The 23,548-nt window shown below is 41.1% G+C and overlaps 1 protein-coding gene across 8 annotated transcripts; it reads left to right on the top strand.

The window, feature by feature from the left end:
* Positions 1–696: 696 nt before the first annotated feature.
* mettl22 (methyltransferase 22, Kin17 lysine) lies at positions 697–21,881 on the top strand. Of its 8 annotated transcripts, XR_012949701.1 has the most exons (13): positions 697–780; positions 6,583–6,734; positions 8,316–8,529; positions 10,335–10,459; positions 11,335–11,375; positions 12,805–12,949; positions 13,883–13,954; positions 14,892–14,945; positions 16,237–16,317; positions 19,103–19,205; positions 20,634–20,802; positions 21,250–21,352; positions 21,534–21,881. XR_012949701.1 is itself a non-coding variant. In XM_076082295.1 (12 exons), the coding sequence occupies exons 2-12, from the start codon at positions 6,629–6,631 to the stop codon at positions 21,627–21,629; spliced, it is 1,206 nt and encodes a 401-aa protein (XP_075938410.1). In that variant the 5' UTR covers positions 697–780; positions 6,583–6,628; the 3' UTR covers positions 21,630–21,881. The 8 variants fall into 8 exon arrangements, 6 of the variants coding, with proteins under 6 accessions (XP_075938410.1, XP_075938436.1, XP_075938442.1 ...); XR_012949700.1 differs by having other exon boundaries at positions 20,634–21,352; positions 21,534–21,579; XM_076082295.1 differs by lacking the exon at positions 21,250–21,352.
* Positions 21,882–23,548: the final 1,667 nt, after the last annotated feature.

Raw genomic sequence — 23,548 nt, 5'->3', positions numbered from 1 at the left:
GACACAATATGCTCGTGTTATTGGTGCAAATGGTCCCCAGCTTTTTAATGGTGCTGCACAATTTGATCATTTATAGTAAATTCTTTTGCAGACCCCCTGACAGAGTGCCACAGGCCGCACTTTGACAATCACTGCTCTGAATAATGTATGAACACCAACAACCTGCATCTGATCTACAGACCAACCAAGCTGCAGAGACCACTGCTGTCAACAGAGGCAGGTGTGGGACGGCCCCTCCACCTGGAATGGAAACACTTTTGGCCAACATAGCAGCGAGAGGCTTGTTTGCAAATACGTGTAAAAGAAATGAAAACAAACTGTAATTCATGCTTTCTATTCTGTCTCCACAAATGATGTTTCTGTGTTTATGTACTACATTGCTGCTGTTGCCTTTAATTGAACCAGATTCAAGGATATTAATCAATTTCCTGCATTTCTGCATTTTACTGTATTTTATTTCTTACACAGCTTTTTAGTGTTTTAATGACTGTTTTTAATGTTTCTTAATTGTTTTTAAATCTCATTTTTTGCCTTGCGTTTTGATGCTTTTAAACTCTGTTTTTAAAGGTGCTGTATAAATAAAGTTTATTGTTACTATTATTATTGTTATTATTATTATTATTATAATTATTGTGAACGACAGCCCCACCGTCTTTTTCTGGCGGAACGGAAGCCATGTTTGTACTTTTCCAGTCCGGACGACTTAGTGGGTGCACTCGTGTCGACATCAGCGACCTGTGACAGAGTGGGTGTGCGCGGTCCACCGATGTTCTCGAGACGGTAGGGCATGTTTTTATCTCCCAAAACCTCTCTGAAACGAGCTGAGTGTTGAGACTATCCGCTGCTCAGTGACGGACTTCCTGCATGGAGGTTGCAGGCTTAATCCTCAGTTATCTATGATATATATATTATATATGATATGATCATCAGGGTCCAGCTGATCTGTTGCGCAGTTACAATGAAAGAATAGACTGTTCACAAGTATGTGGAAACACTGTATATCATGATATATAATACCAATACAAAGTCTATATACAAGTCAAGTGCCTCTGTAAGATGTAAACTATACAAATAGTTTAAAGAAATACAGAATTCATATGAACTGGATGATTATGTAGAGTATGTGTATATACAATACATTTCTATAGACAGTATATACAGCGTGCATGGTTCATATCGACAGTGGTGATATTTAAAGAAGGTGCATCGTAAACTGGAAACAATATATGGTAGCAAGTGGATGTGTGGATCATTTAATGCTTTCTGTGTGTAGTGTGTGCATCATTAATGTGCACATGTCATGATCATGGAGTCATGGAGACCATGATGCATATTGGTCATCCATGACCCCACCCCTCTGAAGCTCACCAGATATTACCTCTTATTAACGTGTATACAAGTTATACAAGTGCATGTAGTAGTACATATAGTAGTAAAGTAAATATCAATTGTATTTGTTATTGTCTTATGTGTGTACACATAAGACAATAACAAATACAATTGATATAGTAGCCTAATAAGAAAAAGTTCAAGTGTGTGTTTTTGTGAGTAAAATAAATAAATAGATATATTATAAGATATTAGTATTTCTAATAAACCTTGCATTAGGTCAGTCACTCTTTTCATTCTATGGTGCTTTGTTTCCATTCCGTCATAATTGTCATAATTATGTTTTATTGATAGAAGTTTTCAGGAACTAAGACTGTTTGTTTAGTTGTGATCGTATACAATCAGTGAATAACACATTTAAGTTAAGGTGTGTCGCTGATGTAACTGGTCAGAACTCAAAGAGGCGACTCGGTCTTAAAATGTTTGGAAAGGGACTTAAAAAAGTTCTTGGAAGGTTTTAAATGAAACTTCAATATTCCTGCATATACCCTGTGGTGGCAAAATGAGTAATGATGAAATTATGATTGTTAAATCAGCTATAATTCATTATAAAGCCTCATTTTCAACCATGCATGCCAACACCCAGTCTATTGCCCTGTAAAAAAAAACAAAGCATGTCAATTAATCAGTTACTGCTAAAATAATCCAAGTGTTTCTCTGAGCTGTCTCAGGCTGCTCTGCTGCTCTTTGAGACTGTAGAGGTTTTGTTTGGCTGCCACAACGAATTGTGATGTATTGTAATAAGTCAAACGCAGCCCTTGTTAGCCAATTGTAAGGATTTATGTTTTAAAGCTAGCTGAGTAAGTCACACAGTCACTTTTCTTTTGATCTTGGCTCCAAATTATTTTCAGTACTTTCTCCAGAGAGACTAAAGCAGTCAGAACAACAACACTTCACTCGTGGTCGTTCTCTGCCTGATATCAGACAGAACTGTCAACTGGTCTCACTCTCAGTCCACTTGAACTCGTGGAGTGGTCCTTCAAAGGTCTGGACCTAGACAAGGTCTCTCTGGTGTCCACTTCAACGTGCTTGCTACCATTAGCCTGCTTCTCAGGGGGCATGTTGTCATGATTTTCACTTCAACAGGGCTCTCTAGTTTTCTTTGTTTTATGTTAATATCACTTTAATTCAATTTATATAGCATCTTTAAAACAGAGTTTACAAAGTGCTTTGACAGACAAAGCAGCAAAAGCAAGGCAATAATAACAATAAGTGAAAGCTACATATATATATTAAGTAAAATAATTGAGTAAAATCAACAAATAAAAATAAAACAGAAATAAAACAGAAAAGTGACGATATCACATAAAAGCGAGTCTGTAAAAATGTGTTTAAGAAGTGATTTAAAAGAGCCTCATCTCCTCAGGCAGCTCGTTCCAAAGCCGAGGGGCTCTGATGGCAAAAGCACGGTCACCTTTAGTTTGAGCCTCGACTTTGGAACAGCCAGAAGGGCCCCACCCGAGGATCTAAGGCTGCCAGCTGGAACGTAGGGCTCAACATTTCCTCTGTTGGGGCCAGACCCATATGTGCTTTATCAGTAAAATCTTAAAATCAATTCTAAAACAAACAGGGAGCCAGTGGAGAGAGGCCAGGATTGGGGTGATGTGATGTCGTCTGTTAAAACCAGTGAGAAAGTATTTTGAACGTTTTTGAATGTGTGTTATTCAGCACAAGAGTTAAATAAAACTACAGAACTCAGCCACTGGATCCTTGAATCATTGACGGCCAGCCGTCCTCAGGTTAGTCTCCCCTACTCAGCCTCTCGTGACTCATTTTAAGTTGCTGATACTCACCTATAGGAGGCACAGCCTGTTGCGCTCAGACACTGAATTCTGAACAATTTAGACTTTCTTTCCATGTTCGGTATGTAGTTTAGGTAATATTGATAGATTTAAGTAAAGTAAACAGCCATCACCTGTCTGTTTCATGTTTAAGGGGAGAGAGGAGTTGACACCAACTCTATTTAAAACCCCACACTGTCAGAGTCAGTGTAATGTGAGCCCCCCCCCCCCCCCCCTCTCCACAGAAGGCTTTCGTTTTTTAGAGACCATACCCGAGTTCTAAAAATATCTAATGTTTTTGGGTTGATGATCCTCCCCGACAACAGTGAGAATGTAGGCTTCTCCATGTATCTCTGGAAGTAATGATCAGAAGGTCAGTACATTTGGATGTTCACAGATAGTCATTGTATACAATAAAGCAAATATTGTATCAATACCCTTGTCCACCTTTGAAAATGATACACTTAAACACACATGATTTATAGGCAGTTATCCCTTTTTTAGAAGTTTATATTTTACTATTTTCATATTTGGAGCATATCCAATATGAAAGTTATGAAAAAACATGGTTTGCTGTGTTCTACTTTTTAGGGGCCTTAGTTGTACTCCTCAACCAAACTTGTCCAACGTCAACAGATGCATGTTCTTGTTTTTGCATAATGCTGTAATTTGTTGAGTTCAGAACCTCTATACTGTGGAAGACCGCTGGTCTCCCACTGCTGCGTGACAAAAAAGTCAGCTAGATCCGGTTTATAATCAAAAAAGTATTTAATAATTAACAGAGGCTAAGACAGTTACAAACTGAATTACTCTATCGATAGTAAATGTTTCATGAAACAGAGATCAAACTAATTCCCCCGCACAGTCCGAAGTCCTTGAATGATCTGGCTCTTCATGAAACAATGTCTCTTGCCAGTTCGAAAGTTCAAATGTCCAGTATCAGCTTCAATGATTGGCCAAAATCCATTAGTCCCCTCCTGGTTTCGGACACGACAGTACATCCTTCCTGCTGACCACTTCCTGTTGACTCGGTGCTGCCGATTCTCTGCTTGCTCTGAAACGCCTCACTCAGAAAACCCTTTCTGGCCCTTATGACTATTCTTTACAGTGTTGGATACATACAGTGACTATACTTTTTAGTTTAATACATTCAATGATTATGCTTTTATGGTTTAACACTTCTATAAGTAAATTTACTGTAACATATAATATCCTCCATAAGTAAACATATAATACATTCCATAAGTAAATATATTGTGACATTTAACATATTGTGACATTTTTATTCACCACTAGGGGTGCTATTAATCATACTAACAATGCTTTTAATACTTCAATTCCTCACAGATGCCAGTAATAGTTAGTCCATTAACTTTGTTTTGTACACATAAAGGAAAACACAAAATGCTACTTAAAAATATTCCTGTGGTGGCTTCTTTAACTACAAATGCTTTGCTTGGTATTTTTCTCATACATTGCACAAAATGCAAAAAAATGCAATGAACAAGGACGAGGAAATGAAGAAATTGCTCAACCTTCTGTCAGGAGAAATTGCAGCTGTCTCTAAGCAGCAGAAAATAATAATGGATTTGATGGAGGAAGTCAAGGAGTTGAAAAGACATTTTGTCTTTTCAACTCCTTGACTTCCTCCAGCTGAGAGTGTAAGAAGATGTCTCTCTTGCCTGCATGAACCACATTAATGTCAGCCAGTTGGAGACCAGACACTCAAACGCCACAACGTTTTTTCGAGAGTCCGCCAAGCCCGATCTGGATTCCCTGGAGCAACAGGTGATTCCCTTCTTCCACACCAAAGGCATATCTTTGGACAACAACAGCATTTAGGCATGCGATCCTCTCCCTTGGAAAAACTAAATCAGAAAAACAGCCGAAATATTTTGCTTTGTGAACAGAAAACAAAAACAATCACTGCTCCAGCAGGGGGGGGGAACTGAAAGGAACCAAAGTGTAGACCTTAATTCCAACCTCTGGTTCTGAAAAGTGGAGCCACGTGCCTTCAACCTGCATTCTTTCTAATGTCCACCAGGGGGCGACTCCTCTGGTTGTTTAGACGTCTATGAGAAAATGACTCTACTTCTCTCTTGATTTATTACCTCAGTAAACATTGTAAACATGAGTTTATGGTCTCAATCTCTAGTTTCAAGTCTTCTTCAATACAGCATGATGTTCATTTAGTAAACTATGGTCTCCAAAATGCCCTTTAAAGACTGAATTGACTCAAAATATAGATAACATAAGCACACACAATGAAGAAGAATGCATAGAACAAAAAAGACAATACATCGGATTTTGCTGCATTCATTTTGATACTTAAAAAAACCCCATGTCCATTGTGGCGGTTCTAGAGCATTTCACATGGGGGGGCCAGGCTGGGGCCACATGTGATGTGAAAGAATGTTAAGCACAACTATTACATAGTTGGTTTGATCCCTGGTCCCTGTAGTCTACGTGTAAATAGTAAATGGGCTGTACTTGTTTCTCTCTTTTCTAGTCTTCTGACCACTCAAAGCTCTTTAACACTACATGTCATCATTCACCCATTCATAAGTGATGACAGTAGCTACCATGTAATGTGCCACCTGTCCACCAGGACTATCTAACATTCATACTCATTCACAGCCTCTGGGGTTAAGTGTCTTGCCCAAGGACACATCGACATGGACTAGCGGAGCCGGGGATCAAACCGCCGATCCTCTGATTAAAGGATCACCTTGTATGGCATATTACATTACATACAACAATATGGCAGCCTCTGCCACCAGTGTGTGAGTGGGTGACTGCTGTGTTGTAAAGCACTTGAGTGGTAGAAGAGTACAACCAACAATACAAATATAACAATAAACACAATACTACTAATTCAGTGCTAACGTACATTTGATCATTTCCATGAATGCTTACAATTGTCCCTCTCTGTGTCACGGGGCATGATGAGGACTCAAGCGCAGACAGTCAGAGTAGGGGGAAAAAAAGGTCTTTAATAGCTCACAAACAAAAACAGGTAATCCAAGGACAAGACAAAAGACGAGGGGAAAAATCCGGCAGGACAAGGCAGGGCAGACAGACTGGGAAACCGGGAACAGGATGAGCAAAACGGGCGGGTAAGTAGGAAACAAACACAATGATCTGGCAGTGAGTGAGTGAAAGACAGGGGTTTAAATAGTGAACTAGACAGAGTGAACAGGTGAGACTAATAAGCTGATGAGGTGAGTGTGACTGGCAGGTGCACTGAATGAACTGATTAGGTGAGTGAGGAGCTACAGAAAGAAACAAAGACACAGAACACACAGGGCAAAGCCTGATCGTGACACTCTGGGGACCAACCAGTTGTACTTCTCATTCATAAATTAACCTGCAGGAATTGAGTTGATTGTGTGTCTGTACTTTGTGTGTCCAGTCTCTCCAGGAGGAGCTCTACTCTTCTATACCATGAATGATCAGCCATGAACCAGATCACTTTTCATCATGATACTGTGCTGTCAGATGTTCACATGCTGCTGCCCAATGCACGCCGCCTTATGACCCGCCTCAACTCTGTTGGACAGCCAGGTGTGTATGATTACATTTTTAGCTTTACAGCCTGTACAGTGTTGTCTAATGCACATGTTGTAGACAGATAAGTCAAATCATGTGGCAGTCAAGAAAAGGTTAACAGCACGCTGTTAGCACTGAGTTTGTTAGAAAGACGATTCAGTCATGAACCTTCATCAGGCATTAAAGTTACAATATGAAACATCTATCTCCATACTAAAGGCCATTGCGTCATCTCATTTTCAGATGTTTAAGTTTCCCAGTTAAACTTTCATCTATATCATTTATCATATATCACTTATAGTTTTGGATATGATGATTTGTCAAATCGTCGATCAAAAGACTATACATTTTCATTTAGTCATATTTTAGAGAAAGAAATGTCTAGATTCTCTGTCTCAGCTTCTCCAATGTGACGATTTTGTTGTTTTTTCTGTTTAACATCATTGCAAACTGAATATCTTTGACTTTTAGCATACGTTTCGTATGTGACGCAAGTTAAGTACTTTGCGTTACCTAGTTGTGTTACTAAAAAGAAGTTAATGATGATGATGATGATTTTTGGTTTCGCAAAGGACATGAACAGCAGGATGAAAGTCTTTGTTTGTTCGATCCATCCATCCACCTCTTCCTCCTCTCACATTGTCTTTGTTGCTCTTTAAATATCGACTCGGACTTGATATCAGCAGATCTCAACGTACTTGGATCAGGATTGAGTCACAAAAACAACTTAACTTAAACAAACAATATTTCCTGAATGAGATTCCACCCGCCCACTGGGTGGATAATTGAAGAGCCTGAAGATTTAGTTTGTTATGATATACTATATTTGTTATGGTCTGAATACTTATGACCATGTGATATTTCAGTTTTTCTTTTTTAATAAATTTGCAAAAATTTCTACATTTCTGTTTTTTTCTGTCAAGATGGGGTGCTGAGTTAATGAGAAATAAAATGAACTTTTTTGATTTTAGCAAATGGCTGCAATGAAACAAAGAGTGAAAAATGTAAAGGGGTCTGAATACTTTCCGTACCCACTGTATATACTTAATTGTTATTTATTGAAATCATGGAATCTGATACCAGATCAGCCCTTTGTCACATATACGTACCTAAGTCACTATGGGACCGATATCCGATATCGGTGCATCTGTACTTCAGGCAGCTGGCTGGTGACCCTCTCACAGCAGTGTGACCACGGGGCCCTCCCAGTCTTGAATTCTTAGTATTTGACTTAATCCCGTCTGTAAATAAGCTGGTGACTTTAGATGGGAAGATAATGACTGCTGTCATGAGCAAAAGTATAGCAAACTCACGAACAGACCTCCAGTTGTTTCTCTTCAGGTTCTGCTCGACAGTGTGCAGGATTTCTTATCAGTTTACAGTATTTGGGGCATATGCACCGGTCACCCTTCACATATACGTGATACAAATATACGTTATATGTATATATGTATATATATATTTGATTAAAGACCAAGAATGATAAAAATCCATTTGTGTTGTCCTGGTATATATCAAATGTTCAATGTCACTGTTCCACTTCATGTGTTCATTTCGTCCTCTCACTTTCTACCGTTGTCGTGTTCATCCGTCCAGTCTTCCTCTCTAAATTCAGGATCCTGTCAGACAGTGAAAAGCACGACAACAGTGAGCCAGGGAAAGGTTTAAAGGAGACGGAGCAAAACAATGAACCAAGGGAAGACGGGGATAAAGACACTCAAGTCACACAAGGAAAAGATGGAGAGGAAGGCGGGGCAGGAAATGTGGAACCATTTCTGGATGTGGACGGAGACCTTGACATCAAGCACCGGTACGTTTAGTCAACAGTTAAAACATGGGGGGCTGTTCCAGTGTGAGTGCACTGTCATGGTCTAAAACCAGACCAGAACCAGTAGTTCACTCCTTTATACTTCAGCTCTGTAAAACCTGTCAGAATTACTTGGTACAAAAGTTCTATTTTCGTAATTTTTTTAGTGATGGTGTGCGTTTTGTAATTCAGCGGTGCACTGCCAGTACAAATAGGAATGAAAGCTTTGGTAGATACACAGGTGGACAAAACTGTTGGTACCCTTCCGTTAAAGAAAGAAAAACCCACGATGGTCAATGAAATAACTTGAAACTGACAAAAGTAATAATAAATAAATGTACTGAAAATGAACTAATGAAAATCAGACATTGCTTTTGAATTGTGGTTCAACAGAATAATTAAAAAAACCAAACTAATGAAAATGGCCTGGACAAAAATGATGGTACCCTTAACTTAATATTTTGTTGCACAACCTTTTGAGGCAATCACTGCAATCAAGTGATATCTGTAACTCTCAGTGAGACTTCTGCACCTTTCAACAGGTATTGTGGCCCACTCACAGATTCAAGACACCCTGTGCTAGATGCAGCAAAGCAGCCCCAGAACATAACCGAGCCTCCTCCATGTTTCACAGTAAAAAGTTAAAGTTAAAGGATTTTATTGTCATATACACATATACAAAATTTGACTTCTGCATTTAACCCATCCCTAGCTTATTGGGAGCAGTGGGCTGCTGAGAAGCACCCGGGGAGCAGTTAGGGGTTCAGTGTCTTGCTCAGGGACACCTCAGCATAGGACATGTAGCAGCCCAAGGATCGAACTGCTGACCTTGCGGTTACCGGACAACCCTCTCTACCCATTGAGCCACGGCCGCCCCGAGCTGATATGACTTGTCAAAAAGCTCCAGTTTTGTCTCATCTGTCCAAAGTACATTCTCCCAGAAGCTTTGTGGCTTGTCATCAATAGGCATTTTGGAAAATTCCAGTTTAAAAACTGGAGCTTTTTGGCAAGTCACATCAGCTCTATTTTCACAGATGCAAAAATGAAGCATACAAGGAAAAGAACACTGTACCTACTGTGAAACATGGAGGAGGCTCGGTTATGTTCTGGGGCTGCTTTGCTGCATCTGGCACAGGGTGTCTTGAATCTGTGCAGGGTACAATGAAATCTCAAGACTACCAAGGCATTCTGGAGCGCAATGTGCTGCCCAGTGTCAGAAAGCTTGGTCTCAGTCGCAGGTCACGGGTCCTCCAACAGGTAAAGACCCAAAACACTGCTAAAAACACCCAAGAATGGCTAAGAGCAAAACATTGGACTCTTCTGAAGTGGCCTTCTATGAGCCCTGATCTAAATCTTATTGAACATCTGTGGAAGCAGCTGAAACATGCAGTCTGGAGAAGGCACCCTTCAAACCTGAGACAGTTTGCTCACGAGGAGTGGGCCACAATACCTGTTGAAAGGTGCAGAAGTCTCACTGAGAGTTACAGATATCACTTGATTGCAGTGATTGCCTCAAAAGGTTGTGCAACAAAATATTAAGTTAAGGGTACCATCATTTTTGTCCAGGCCATTTTCATTAGTTTGTTTTTTTAAATGATTCTGTTGAATCACAATTCAAAAGCAATGTCTGATTTTCATTAGTTCATTTTCAGTACATTTATTTATTATTACTTTTGTCAGTTTCAAGTTATTTCAGTGACCATCGTGGGTTTTTCTTTCTTTAACGGAAGGGTACCAACAGTTTTGTCCACCTGTGTATCTTGCTGTCTTCCATAGATGCATTTCATACTATTCTTACGACTCCATAGACCGAGGAAGAACCCCAACGAGGAGAGTGGCCGAGATCTGGTCTGTCCCATCATTCTCAAACAGTCTAACTCTGCACTGGAAGAAGAAGACGAGTATACAGATGATAAAGACATTATAAAGATTGGTAAGAAGAACCTCCATTTTATTTATGTTTTTATAATTTCAGATGATGATCATCATCATGGTTATCATGAATGTCACGCAAAAGCAAATCTGTGTTTGACTCTAACATATCATATATATACATATATCAACCGCAACCCTTGAGGTGCCTAGATGCAGGATACCAGGGACAGGCGTGATGTGTTCCATGATGTAACTTTACACTTGCTGTTAGAACACGGTGTCTCTCTCTCTCTGGCCCAGTTCTCTGCCATCATTATGGTTGTTGTTGAATTATTCCTCGATCAGTTTGACCTGACGTTACATTTCATTTTGAATGAATCAAAGTGACGCATGACTCCCATCATGCGGGGCATTCAGTGGGTGTGAGGCAGACATCCACATTTTCATATTTGAATATCTCTTTTTAGAATATTGGTTGACATTCCTTGTTGGAATCATGTCCATGTTACAGCACACACACTAAAAGCGAATCACGAGGCTCCCATTCATCAATGGGAAGCAAACAGTCGCCTGCGTGGGAATGAGAGAATCTAGGGAGAGTTTAATATTCTTTGAATGAACGTCATGTTCATGAGCCGATAACCAATCAGATTAGGGCAAACAGAAGCCTGCTCCATATGTACATCTCCAGGTCGGGTTCCACAGCTAAACACAGAAAGTCACTACGGCAGTTTCATGTTTACTGAATGGTTTGATCCTTCTCCCCCAATACACCAGTAATGACAGGAAACGTCTGGAGCTGCCTGTGATTTACCCTTTTCATTTAAAACACTGGGAATGTGATCATTAAATAAATATAGTGTATATAGGTAAATATAGTGCACGATATAATAACTAAGGAGTGTTTAATGTATGAATCCAATCCATTTACAGAGCACACTATGGCCACGACCCTGGAGGACGTTGGCAAACAGGTCAGTACAATTGAGTGAACTCTGTTGTCTGTGGCTCCTCCCCCTCACCGAGTCCCCAAACAACAGGTGGCTTTGAGAGGCGACTGTTTAACCTGTCGTCGAATATGAAGCTATGATGCATATTCTTGAAAAATGCCATCATATGTGCCTGAAACTTTTTCAAAGGCCACAGTCAGTTACATTTCGATGCTTATGTGATGTCCTAAATGCAAAACATCCAGAGGTTTATTTACTGAGGATTTGTGTTTGGGTTAAAGGAACACTGCGTAGCATTTAGAGGTATCTGTTAACAGAAATGGAATATGATATTAAGTATGTTTTCTATAGTGTATCATCACCTGAAAATAAGAATAATTGTGTTTCCGTTACCTTTTAAATGAGCCGTTTATATCTACAAACGGAGCGGGTTCTCTTCTTGGAGCTGGCCGCCCTGTTTCTACAGTAGCCTAGAACGGACAAATCTAACACTGACTCTAGACAGGGACATTTGCCTTACTTCTCCTTGGCACATGGGAGATGTTTTAGTTGGTCGCAATCTCACCACTAGATGGTGCCAAACGTACACACTGCTCCTTTAAGGCAACATGTAACATAGGGTGTGGTGAAGACTTTAAAATGAGCTATGAGTTTCATTCAAATGTGGCACTGATGAAGGTACCACCTGCCCATCAGGACTCTATCTCACATTCATACACATTCATACACCGTAGGCACAGCTACGGGTTAAGTGTCTTGCCTAAGGACACATCGACATGCGACTAGCGGGGATCGAACCACCGATCCTCTGATTGAAGGACGACCCACCGAGCCACAGTCGCACAAAGTAACCTTGTAACTCAGTCAATCGTGTCGAACTAAATGAACAGAGCCAGTTCAGACTGCGCTACTCAAACCAACCACCACGTGCACATGACACATTCCTCTCCCTGCAACATATACTGTTTATAACACACTCTTCAATCATGGTGATGCTTAAGCCATCAGTGCTCTGCTCCCTCTTTGGCTGCCACTCTGCTCTGAGGAGGTTTGGGGAGGATCCTGTTAGGTTTACGTGTACTGGATGCGCTTTCCCTGCATCTACATCACCAGAAAGACCATGAGTAACCTTCTACAATGATTTATGCTGTCCTGCCAACTGAATTTGTTGCTGTTTTATATACACTTTTATTGCAATAAGATCATGAATCACAAAATGTCCATTATAGGGAACAAGAACATCCAGTTATTTACCTACTATCGCAACAATAGCAACTGCTGTAGCTCAGAAGGTAGAGCCACTTGTCCCCTAATGTAGCATGGACCACTACATCCATAATCGTGTATGTGTAGATCTAAATCATGGTGAAACATGTCATGCTGAAGTGTGATTGTGTAAGTGGTGGTTATATGTTGAAGGTATTAAAGCACCGTGTCTTTTTGCTCACATCAGGTGTGGCTTGGGGCGTTCCTCTTGGCTGACTTCATCCTCTCTAAACCGCACATGTTCAGAGGAGCTACAGTCCTAGAGCTGGGAGCAGGAACAGGCTTAACCAGCATCGTCATGGCAACCGTAGCCAAAACACTGTACTGCACAGGTATAATGGCATCAAGCAAGTTATCCTACTTAAAACTGAAAACACCTTACTGTATCAGCTACTGTAAGTTTCTTTGAATATAACATGTAACATTCTGTGGATACAACTGAATCAACGTGAGCATTGATGGTCTTAGTCAAAGGTCCACTTCTGAAGCTGGCTCAGGTGTCATCAGGTTCTATGTGCTGGGATTATTTGTTAACATACTGATCTCTACGTCCACAATGAACTTCCTTTTTTCAGTTCATTCACAGAGCCCTCCATTTTTAATTCAGATATTGCCTTGAAGCCAATGACTATATTCATGTCTTTGAATGAATACATGCTGTAGCCTGATCATATTTTGGGTACTAATAGAAGAAATTCCACATTTTTCATATTCATATTTAAAATCAAGTCAGGTTTCCCCTGTGAGTCTGCTCCCCACTTAGTCAGTGCTCCCAGCATCAGAGATGGACGCATCCTTTAGCGACTGCATGCGGCGCACCCGGCTCCAATGGGCACTATGCACGTAACGAGCATATATTAACGCTCGGTCCCAATAAGTTGAAAACTAGCGCTAGAGCGGTACCTAGTGTGTCGATCTCCAGTTCCGAGGGGCTCTGACCAAGCAGCGATATTAGACGAGTTGGGAGTGAGAATGAGTTGCTCTGCATCATATGCCAATCAGCCTTTCTCCGACTTATTCCATCATAAATAATCAATGCTACACATTATACCGACATAAGAAAGGGGAGGTAAAAAACCAAAAGACAACATCTTTGGACAGTGGAGCGATGAGGAGCTGAATAGCAGCCCCTGTAGATCTAGTGAACCTTACATGGCGTTTGGAATGACAGAGCAAAGCTCTTCTCAAGTTGACAAAAACATCAGCTCACGTAGACATCTTCCTGTTTGTGTTTCGTTGCTGAAATACCAGATTTTGTTTCACAGATGTGGGAGAAGACCTTCTCAGCATGTGCAAGAAGAATGTGGCATTAAATCAACACATAATAGAGCCTGCAGGTGAGATAACAGCATGGTTACTGCTGCTGTACAGCTAACATATACAACTACATCCTGCTCTTTTCATCCAGCAGTGAAGAGTTTCCCCAAACTAACGAATTGTATGAATATTTCTGTTCGAGAATAAAAACTAAACATTATAGAGTAATTAAAGGCACTTCTTGTTTGTCTGTATACTTGTGCACTGTCAGAATTATTTATCTTATAAATGATGCCGTTGATGAGAAAATCCACTAGAAGAGAAGAAGGAGCGAGTGCCCCTCAAACATAATTAATTAGAGCTTTATCAGCTTTTAATAAAGTACTATTGCAGCCTGTGAGAAAACCCGAAAAATGCCCCAGAGGAGCTGCTCACTGTTACTAATCAGTGTGTTTGGCTGGGCAGCTTCCAAGCGTGTAACTGAAAGAGTCCTGAAAGAAGAGCAACACTCTTTATAGTAAAGCTTTGGAAACAATAAACCAAAGCTAGTTATAAGCACTCATAATGCTTTTATAATGTATTATTGTCCCTTTTATAATGCATTACAATGCATCATAATTAAATGCATTATAATGCATTCAATCACATAATGTATGATAACAATGATTATATTTCATTGTAAAATATTATAATGTATTGCAGCTATGGGAGTTATAATACACTATGATCCTTGCAAAACAAGATGCCAGTGAGTGACTAGCTATTCTTATTCTTATTTTCATATAGTTTGATGTGAATATTGTTATGAAGCATTATCAATATTTATGGATGTTTACAACTATAATTTGACAGTGTTATCAGCAGACATGTATGTTTATAATACGCATGGAGACAGAGAAAGGGCTACCACATGTATGTATTCCATTTGCTATTTATTTAATTCACAGTAGTGAAAGATGCATTTACCTGCATAATAGTGATTATTTATGTGTTTATAATGAATTTATTATTCATCAGGTGGTGAAGTGAGAGTGAGACAGTTGGATTGGCTCCAGTATGACTTTTGTACAGGTAACACACACTCTTCTTTTTCAAACCAATCTTCTAACCTAGAATCACATCATTGATCAAGCATTCACCAATAAGACGGCTCAGTGCTGCAGGTTTTTGTGAATTTGCAGGCACAATCTGGATTACTGTGTGTTGGCCACACAAAAACACAAATGGCATTTATGAACACCATGACATTCCCAAAAGGTACAAGAGCTTTTTTTTTATAGCAGTTCAGGAATGGTTGTGACAGTTTGTTGAATTTTTAATGAAGCCCATGACCTCATCATCTCATCCACCCAGCTGCTATGTGCAGGAGGATGCCTGGATTTCTTATTGTATAGAAGCCTTGCAGCCGACCTCTCATCGGCTTCAAACGTGTTCCAGATTCAAGCCCACTCTCAAACCTGAACATGCCCTCTATATGCTGTGCAGTGGGATGTGATGACAAGAAAGGAGACCTGAATACTTTATTCTACAGACTATTACTGTCTGTGTCTATGTTACCTAAAGATGCAAACAGACGTCAGAAATGGTTTGCAGCAATTTAAAGGACAGAGTGGACACCGACCGAAAGCACTCGTCTGTGCAGTTCACATTTTGTCTCGGGTTGGAATATAATGTAGCGAGCTAACTTTATCTAACCTAATTGTTAGCCTGCTAAATCAGACAAAAACCAAGCAACTAAATGTGCACACAGCAAAAACACAGATTCCAACTTGTACATTCATTCATAGTTCAGGAGGTATTAAATAAATGAAGTCATGCTCTTTTATGGACCCTGACCATTAGCATTACAAACGTTTTCCCTGATTCCAATCACAATTCTTTTCATTTTTTTGTATCTATCTATCTATGTTTTTTGGATGTTGACACAATTACTCCAACTTTCCTACAAATGACCATGACAGTAAGATTTACTGGCAATGAGAAACCATGGAATAACACCAACCCTATCCTTCCTGAGAGCCTTAAACAAATATATAGAGCCAGACTATTCTTATCCTAAATGTAAACTAATAATGTAAAGACCACTTTTGTTTACTAATACTTTTCATTTTCCATTGATATTCATGTATTTTATTCATAAAGTTCAAACCCATAATATTTCAATCTTTTAATGCTGATTCCAGAGTGATACTTGCTGTATATACACATAGCAGCAGAAGATGTGCAACGTTGAGTAAATAATATGTATCTGGTCAGTAGGCTAAACAAGTATAGCCTACTGACTTTTACACCTTATTTATACAAAAACAAACACCATCTGACCACCGAAAACGTCTTCTTTCCATTTGTCTAATCTTTGTAGATGCTGATGTGGAATTTAGTTGGACAGAGGAGGAAGTTGCAGATTTGTATGACAACACCAAGATCATCATTGCTGCTGATGGTAGGTTATTGAGCTGATCAAAGTAAAGATATGCAGCACAACTCTTCTCCAGTACACAATACTTCATTCTAAAGAACCATGCCAATGAAGGGCGCAACAGTTAAGTAGCACTCTTTGATTTATTGAGTGTGAAGTGGTCTTTCAATTGTTCTATACCCCTGACAGGCATCAGGAAATTCAATAAATGGACTTTATAAATTGCCTTTCTATCACCTGCCCATCAGGATCTGAACTAATGCTCACTCACACAGCCTGTGACTCACACAGCCTGTGACTCACGCAGCCTGTGGCTCACGCAGCCTGTGGCTCACGCAGCCTGTGGCTCACGCAGCCTGTGACTCACGCAGCCTGTGACTCACGCAGCCTGTGGCTCACGCAGCCTGTGGCTCACGCAGCCTGTGGCTCACGCAGCCTGTGGCTCACGCAGCCTTTGACTCACGCAGCCTGTGACTCACGCAGCCTTTGACTCACGCAGCCTTTGACTCACGCAGCCTTTGGCTCACGCAGCCTTTGGCTCACGCAGCCTGTGACTCACGCAGCCTTTGACTCACGCAGCCTTTGACTCACGCAGCCTTTGGCTCACGCAGCCTGTGACTCACGCAGCCTTTGGCTCACGCAGCCTTTGGCTCACGCAGCCTGTGACTCACGCAGCCTTTGGCTCACACAGCCTTTGGCTCACGCAGCCTGTGACTCACGCAGCCTTTGACTCACGCAGCCTTTGGCTCACGCAGCCTGTGACTCACGCAGCCTGTGACTCACGCAGCCTGTGGCTCACGCAGCCTGTGGCTCACGCAGCCTTTGGCTCACGCAGCCTGTGGCTCACGCAGCCTGTGACTCACGCAGCCTGTGACTCACGCAGCCTGTGGCTCACGCAGCCTTTGGCTCACGCAGCCTGTGGCTCACGCAGCCTGTGACTCACGCAGCCTGTGACTCACGCAGCCTGTGACTCACGCAGCCTTTGGCTCACGCAGCCTTTGGCTCACGCAGCCTGTGGCTCACGCAGCCTGTGGCTCACGCAGCCTGTGGCTCACGCAGCCTGTGGCTCTCGCAGCCTGTGGCTCACGCAGCCTGTGGCTCACGCAGCCTGTGGCTCACGCAGCCTGTGGCTCACGCAGCCTGTGACTCACGCAGCCTGTGACTCACGCAGCCTGTGGCTCACGCAGCCTGTGACTCACGCAGCCTGTGACTCACGCAGCCTGTGGCTCACGCAGCCTGTGACTCACGCAGCCTTTGGCTCACGCAGCCTGTGACTCACGCAGCCTGTGACTCACGCAGCCTTTGACTCACGCAGCCTTTGGCTCACGCAGCCTGTGACTCACGCAGCCTTTAAAAGCAATTTGGGGTTCAGTAACTTGCCAAAGGACCCTTCGACATGTAGCCTGGAGGAGCCGGGGATCGAACCTCAGATCTTCTATATTTGAGGAGGAGCAATTCCAGCAATGGCCTGAAATATATAGAAAGGGGATGATCAACCCCGAAATGTTACATTTGTCAGAAAAAGTTTGTTTTGAGGGTTACCTTACGACTATACGTACATTCTCATTAATTGGAAGCAAAAATCAAAGTGCTATCTCCACAGTACTACAATTTCATCCAGATTAACGACAAAATAACTTCAGCTATGAAGTCTGTGCATTGTTGTCATCTTTCTACATGGAGAAACACACTGAGAAAGAGAATTAACCCCCCTGTTAAAAGAAATGCATATCACAGCTCTAACTTTAGAGCTGCAGCTGTGATACGAATCACAGACGCATTCAATGCACATGCACATACTGACAAATACGCAGAATAAATATTCGAGCAATGGAATGCCATTTCATTCAATAATAAATTAATAAGTACGTAAACAATTAAATGTGCCTATGAAATAAATCCTGAAACAAATAAATCAGGGAGTAAAAGTATAAATAAATATAAATATATAAATATAGCATGTTTGCCGTAGTTTGTACTGTTAGTGCTCTTTGTACTGTTAGCACTGTTAGCTACGAGCCAATGGCTGAGGCGTCGCCATGTTGAGAGGCAATCAAAACTTTCCTAATGTTGTATCTTGCACCTTTAAAAGTGGCGTTCCATACTGAGCGGTAGGAGGGCACTTCTTATTGAAACCGGGCAGTTTTCAGCTGATCAGCCGTGACTGGTGCCCAGTGGGCGGTGGTGGGAAATTGGTTGTCAGATCCACAGCTCCTCCAGTCTTCATGCCGAAATGTCCTTTGGCAAGATACTGAACCCCAAATTGCTTCCAAAGACTGTGACATTGGTGTATGTCTATGTGTGTGTGTGTGTGTGTGTGTGTGTGTGTGTGTGTTTGCAATTCCATTTAGCATTTAACGTCTGGTCTAACGTTTTTTTTTGCCGGTCACATTTACACATGCGTGCCTACAGCATGATAGTTTTAGGTCGGCACACAGCGGCCCAGACATTAACGTCACACACACGGTTCCAGGACAGTGGTGACATAAGTTACTCTGGAGCCTCGCTGTCAATCATCGTACAGAAAGAAAATCGGAATCTGCAAAAATGGTTTTCATGAAACGATGTTGCCGTGGCATGGCGGCCATTTTGCACGATTCGCCTCGAAACAGGAAGTTGTTTTAACTCTAATGTACACTATCTAATATTCCCCAACCGTATCATGCTTCATAAGAGCCCAGGCCCGAAGATCTCTACATCTCAATTATGACACATAGTCATAGCGCCACCTACTGGCAACAGGAAGTCAGCCTCATGAGACAAACATCGCTGCTTGCAGCTTTAATGAGGTTTGTTTTTCTGTCACCAGTTTGCTATGATGAGGATCTGACGGATGGGCTTTTCCGAACACTGTACCGACTCTGCAGTAACCTCCGTCATACCTGCACCATCTTCATCTCCTTAGAGAAAAGGTAAGGAGGTAAGGAGGAATCTACATCAGGGGTTTGTAACTTAAGGTCCACTTCTGATCGTTAAAAGAAATTCAGAGGACCACCTTCCCAAATATGATTTACTATCAATTATTTCCATTATGAATCCATATTGAATGTATTTATGGCTATATTTCCCCACCACACGATTTGGAGCTTTCACTGCTGTCTGTGTAGATTCTACCCATCTTTAAGTTTCTTCCTGGTAGTCAGGTTTTGCAGAAACATCAATACTGATGCTTGTTTGGTGAGTGACTTTTCCACAGCAGCTTTTGGAATATTGGATTTATTTCATTCAACTGATGAAAAGTGTTTATCTAGCAAGCAACCAGCGCGATGACGTAAGTCTTGACCGCACGGACTGTGAGGGCATCTCCACGCCCACCTGCATTTAATTCATTAATAAATATACTCTCAGCCAGTTACATGACTGGGCTCATAGCAACAGCTGCACCTGTAAACAATGACTCAACAAGTTGTCCAGGACATAATACTGATGGTGCAGAGCAAAGAGCGAACACAGAGCACAAAACCTGTTGATATGTCCAATTATAATGTGTGAAAAGGTGTTTTTTGAAGATGTTTATATGATCTCATTAAACCAATAACGTTTCAGTCAGATATTACGTCATAAATTGTCGAATCTTATTGTAAAATGTGACATAGTATGCTACACAGGGAGCCCCGTATCTCCCACATAGACCACCAGAATACAGAAACCAGTCTTCACTGGTTGTTCTGTGCGGTTGTGAGTCTGAGAACCAGATGAACCTCTGAGCTCGTGTTTTATTTGCTCTGACAGATGTGTCTGGTCTCCCTCATTGTTGGACATATTTCCAGCAACTTAAGATCTGACCTTTTGATATTTTCAAAAACAATGCAGATGTGGAACTTCCTGTGAAGCCGCTAATCACCTCAGTATTGAACGAACTGGACTGTATATTTTCACTAAAAGATTTTCACCTTTTATCTTCAAATTTTGATGGCAAAGACACAAACACTTGACATATTGATGCGACATCATCACAGCTCATCGCTACATCACATGTTCCGTTGCTCTAATTAGCTGTTCTTTTAAACAGTTAGACTTTTCCTTCAGATTGAATTAAGTTTCTTTGTGGGGGAGAGGTATTGTCCGATTAATTGGCTATTGACTTTTTTTCTGGTCAAAACTATAAATGCTTCTCTGGGCCTTTTGCAGTCTGTTGACTTCTACTGCACATACACAGCCTCCCTGTATTGATACTGTACTGATATCGTACACAGTGATATAGGGAGCTTGTTTTGTGTCATTTTGGGATTTATTGATATGCGTTAACATTTTCCTATTCCGCAGGCTTAATGATAACCCACACAGATCAAGTTACGAGCTCTAATCCTGTTTCCTGTTGTGACTGGATGTCTCTCAAGGATGAACTTCACCCTGCGACACATGGATGTTTCTTGCGACGCCTACAACCATTTCAGCCACTGCCTGTTCCAACTGGAGGACATGGTGGACGGACGCTGCAGCTTCAGAGTGGAACAGCTCCCTTCTGACTTCGCACAGTTTCTTCTGTATGAACGCATAGAGCAACTGGTAAGGGAAACACTCACACACATATTCTAATAATTGAAACAAACCTAAACCTTAAAGCCTTTAATCTCAAACCTGAATCCATCTTAATTAATCAGAACAAAAGGCATGAGACGTACCCAGTAGTACTGTGACTGAACACACTCTGTGTAGAATCAGAATTGGTTTATTGTCAAGTACGTTTGCACATACAAGAAATTTGGATGGTGATTGGTGCATAACAATAAACACAGTAGAACAGTATAAGACATCATTTAAAAATATAAACATGGAAATTTGCTATAGAATAAACCAACAACCAAATCAAGAGTATGTTAAAAATAAGTCTATTATTAAAGTGTCTAGTGTGTATTTAAAGTGACTTGAAACAGACGAAGGATTGAGGCTGCAGCTGTGTTGATTATAATAGAAATGAAAGATTCAAGCATACACCATCCCGCATGCTGACAGGACGCTGGTTGACCACCGGACACCAGTTCAACATCTCTTCTTCCTCAACATTTCTTGAGTCACTGCCCCAAGCCAGGAAGGTTTTATCGGGCACGTCTAACTGGTAAGAGGCTCTTGTGTAGAGCCGGAAAACGCTGGAGGTCTACATATACCTGGTCTGGCCTTGGAACACCTCTGGGTCCCCCAGGAAGAGCTGGAAAGGTTGCTGGGTAGCCTGCAGCTCCCGTGACCCGGATCAGCAGTAAGGTTCTTATTAATATACTTTATTGTTTTCCTGTTTGTAGGAGCTGTGGAAGGTGTCCGTCACTCCACTTCCACTTCATGCGAGCACTGTGAACACTGCAGCCGCTCCTGAAGATACCAAACAGAGCTCCAGTTAGCAGTTGAAGGTTGTGTGAAACACAAAAACTCAGCTGTTCTTACATGTGTAAAGTCATATGATTTAGTGAGGTAATAGAAATGGGCAATTTGACATATAGTTCATCGGGGAGTTTTAAAAATGAATGTAGAATAATTTACTTTTTGATCTTGTTTCATGCATTTATGACCAACTGTCGTTAAAGCTATTAAGTCATGCATGTTTGTATAGTGTGTCTGATTAGAAACAAGATCTAATAAAGTTTTTCAGCACATCCGTGTGCTTATAATTTCATTCTGTCGACATGTTGAAAGCAATTAAATCTGATCATTGATGTGTTTTTGTGGCAGAACAGAATGCTGCATAAGTAGGACACGTTGATATCTAAACAGATATATTTAAACACGCTCATCACAACTAGAACAGTCTCAGGTGTTTCCCTCCCAAACAGAGAAGAGTTGTAACTCTCTCAAATGTCCCTCCTGGCTCTCATACAGTCAAGCTGCTGGCAAAGACAACAAAAACAGGGATTTAGTAATTTTGTATTGTGCCCAACTTCCGCGGATCATAACATATCTGGTATGGAATTAATCTGCAGAAACTCCAGTTCAAAACAAGAACGATCACTTCTATGGATGTCGGTTTTTGAGCCATGACAAAGGCCAAAATGTGGTCTGCAACAGACTAGGTAAGGCTTGTTTTTAGCCAAGCAGATTGCCTTCAGGACATGTCCCCTTTGTCTTTGGTTCGGGTGAGTTGGGCATGGTGATGAACCTACAGGCAGCAGCCGGACCCTTCTTCTCAATGATGGTATAAAACAATAAAATGTGTTTTTCAGAAAGTGTGAGTCATTGCAGCAACAACCGGTCCTTGAGCATAGTCATAAATGACTCTGAGTACAACAAATATCAGGTCCAGCTGTATGTGAGATTAGCCAGGGACAGACGGACAGACAGATTCACCCAACCGAACACAGGATTACGCCTGGTGCAGATAATTCATATCAAATAAATGAACTTTTGTCCATTCAGATGCAGATCTGTGAGTTGAATACTTAGATTAGTAATCTATATAATCTAATCTATATATTGTATATATAGTGATCTATAAAAATGACAGAAGCCCAACGGGTACTGCAGATGGTAAATGGACTGTAATGTTTTCTCTCTTCCAGTCTTCTGACCACTCAGAGCTTTAACACTACATGTCATCCTTCACCCATTCACACTGATGACACTGAAGGCTACCACCTGCCCATTGGGACTCTAACTAACCATTGACACCCATTCAATGGGGTTAAGTGTCTATGGACTAGCAGAGCTAACCCTCTGATAGGACGACCCTGCTCTACCACTGAGCCACACTCAGCTTGTGATGTCTTGTTTGATATGAAACAGAAAAAGCCTCACATTTTGAAGTTATAACTATTTTTACTTTTCAAAGGTATAATATGATATATAATATAATATAAAGAACGTTTCTGGATGTGAGCAATGTCTTTGGGCCCAACGTGGGGATGTAATAAGTAGGAAGTGCAGCCTGTTTATTTACCGAAAAGAAAATCATCTGCTGAGTTACAGAAGTCTCTTTCCTAATGTTAGTCTATGGGTAAATGTGTTTTTGAGCCCCATGGCATCAGGTGATAAACCTGGAATATAATCCATTTAATCTTATTTCCATACATGTATATTATATGAATCCAGTGGCGGGCCGTGCATTTTATACCTGGGCCTTCTGTGCTGTCCTACTGAGCTACGGTTATTTGTTTCTATTGGACGCTTCGTCATTAACGGACAAGTCAGAATCGATGTAATTAACACAATGACAAGAACCAGTCACATAAAATGTCAAGCATGACAAATTCTGAACGCCCTCTGCAGTCCACTCAGTGGTTAGATTGAAGAGGTTTAAACTGTGGTTAGTTCAGCTGATACTACAACA

The sequence above is a fragment of the Anarhichas minor genome, unplaced genomic scaffold, assembly GCF_050575085.1.
Source record: "Anarhichas minor isolate MPS153535 unplaced genomic scaffold, ASM5057508v1 ptg000007l, whole genome shotgun sequence".
Taxonomy (NCBI): domain Eukaryota; kingdom Metazoa; phylum Chordata; class Actinopteri; order Perciformes; family Anarhichadidae; genus Anarhichas; species Anarhichas minor.
This window is presented reverse-complemented; position numbering and strand designations above follow the sequence as displayed.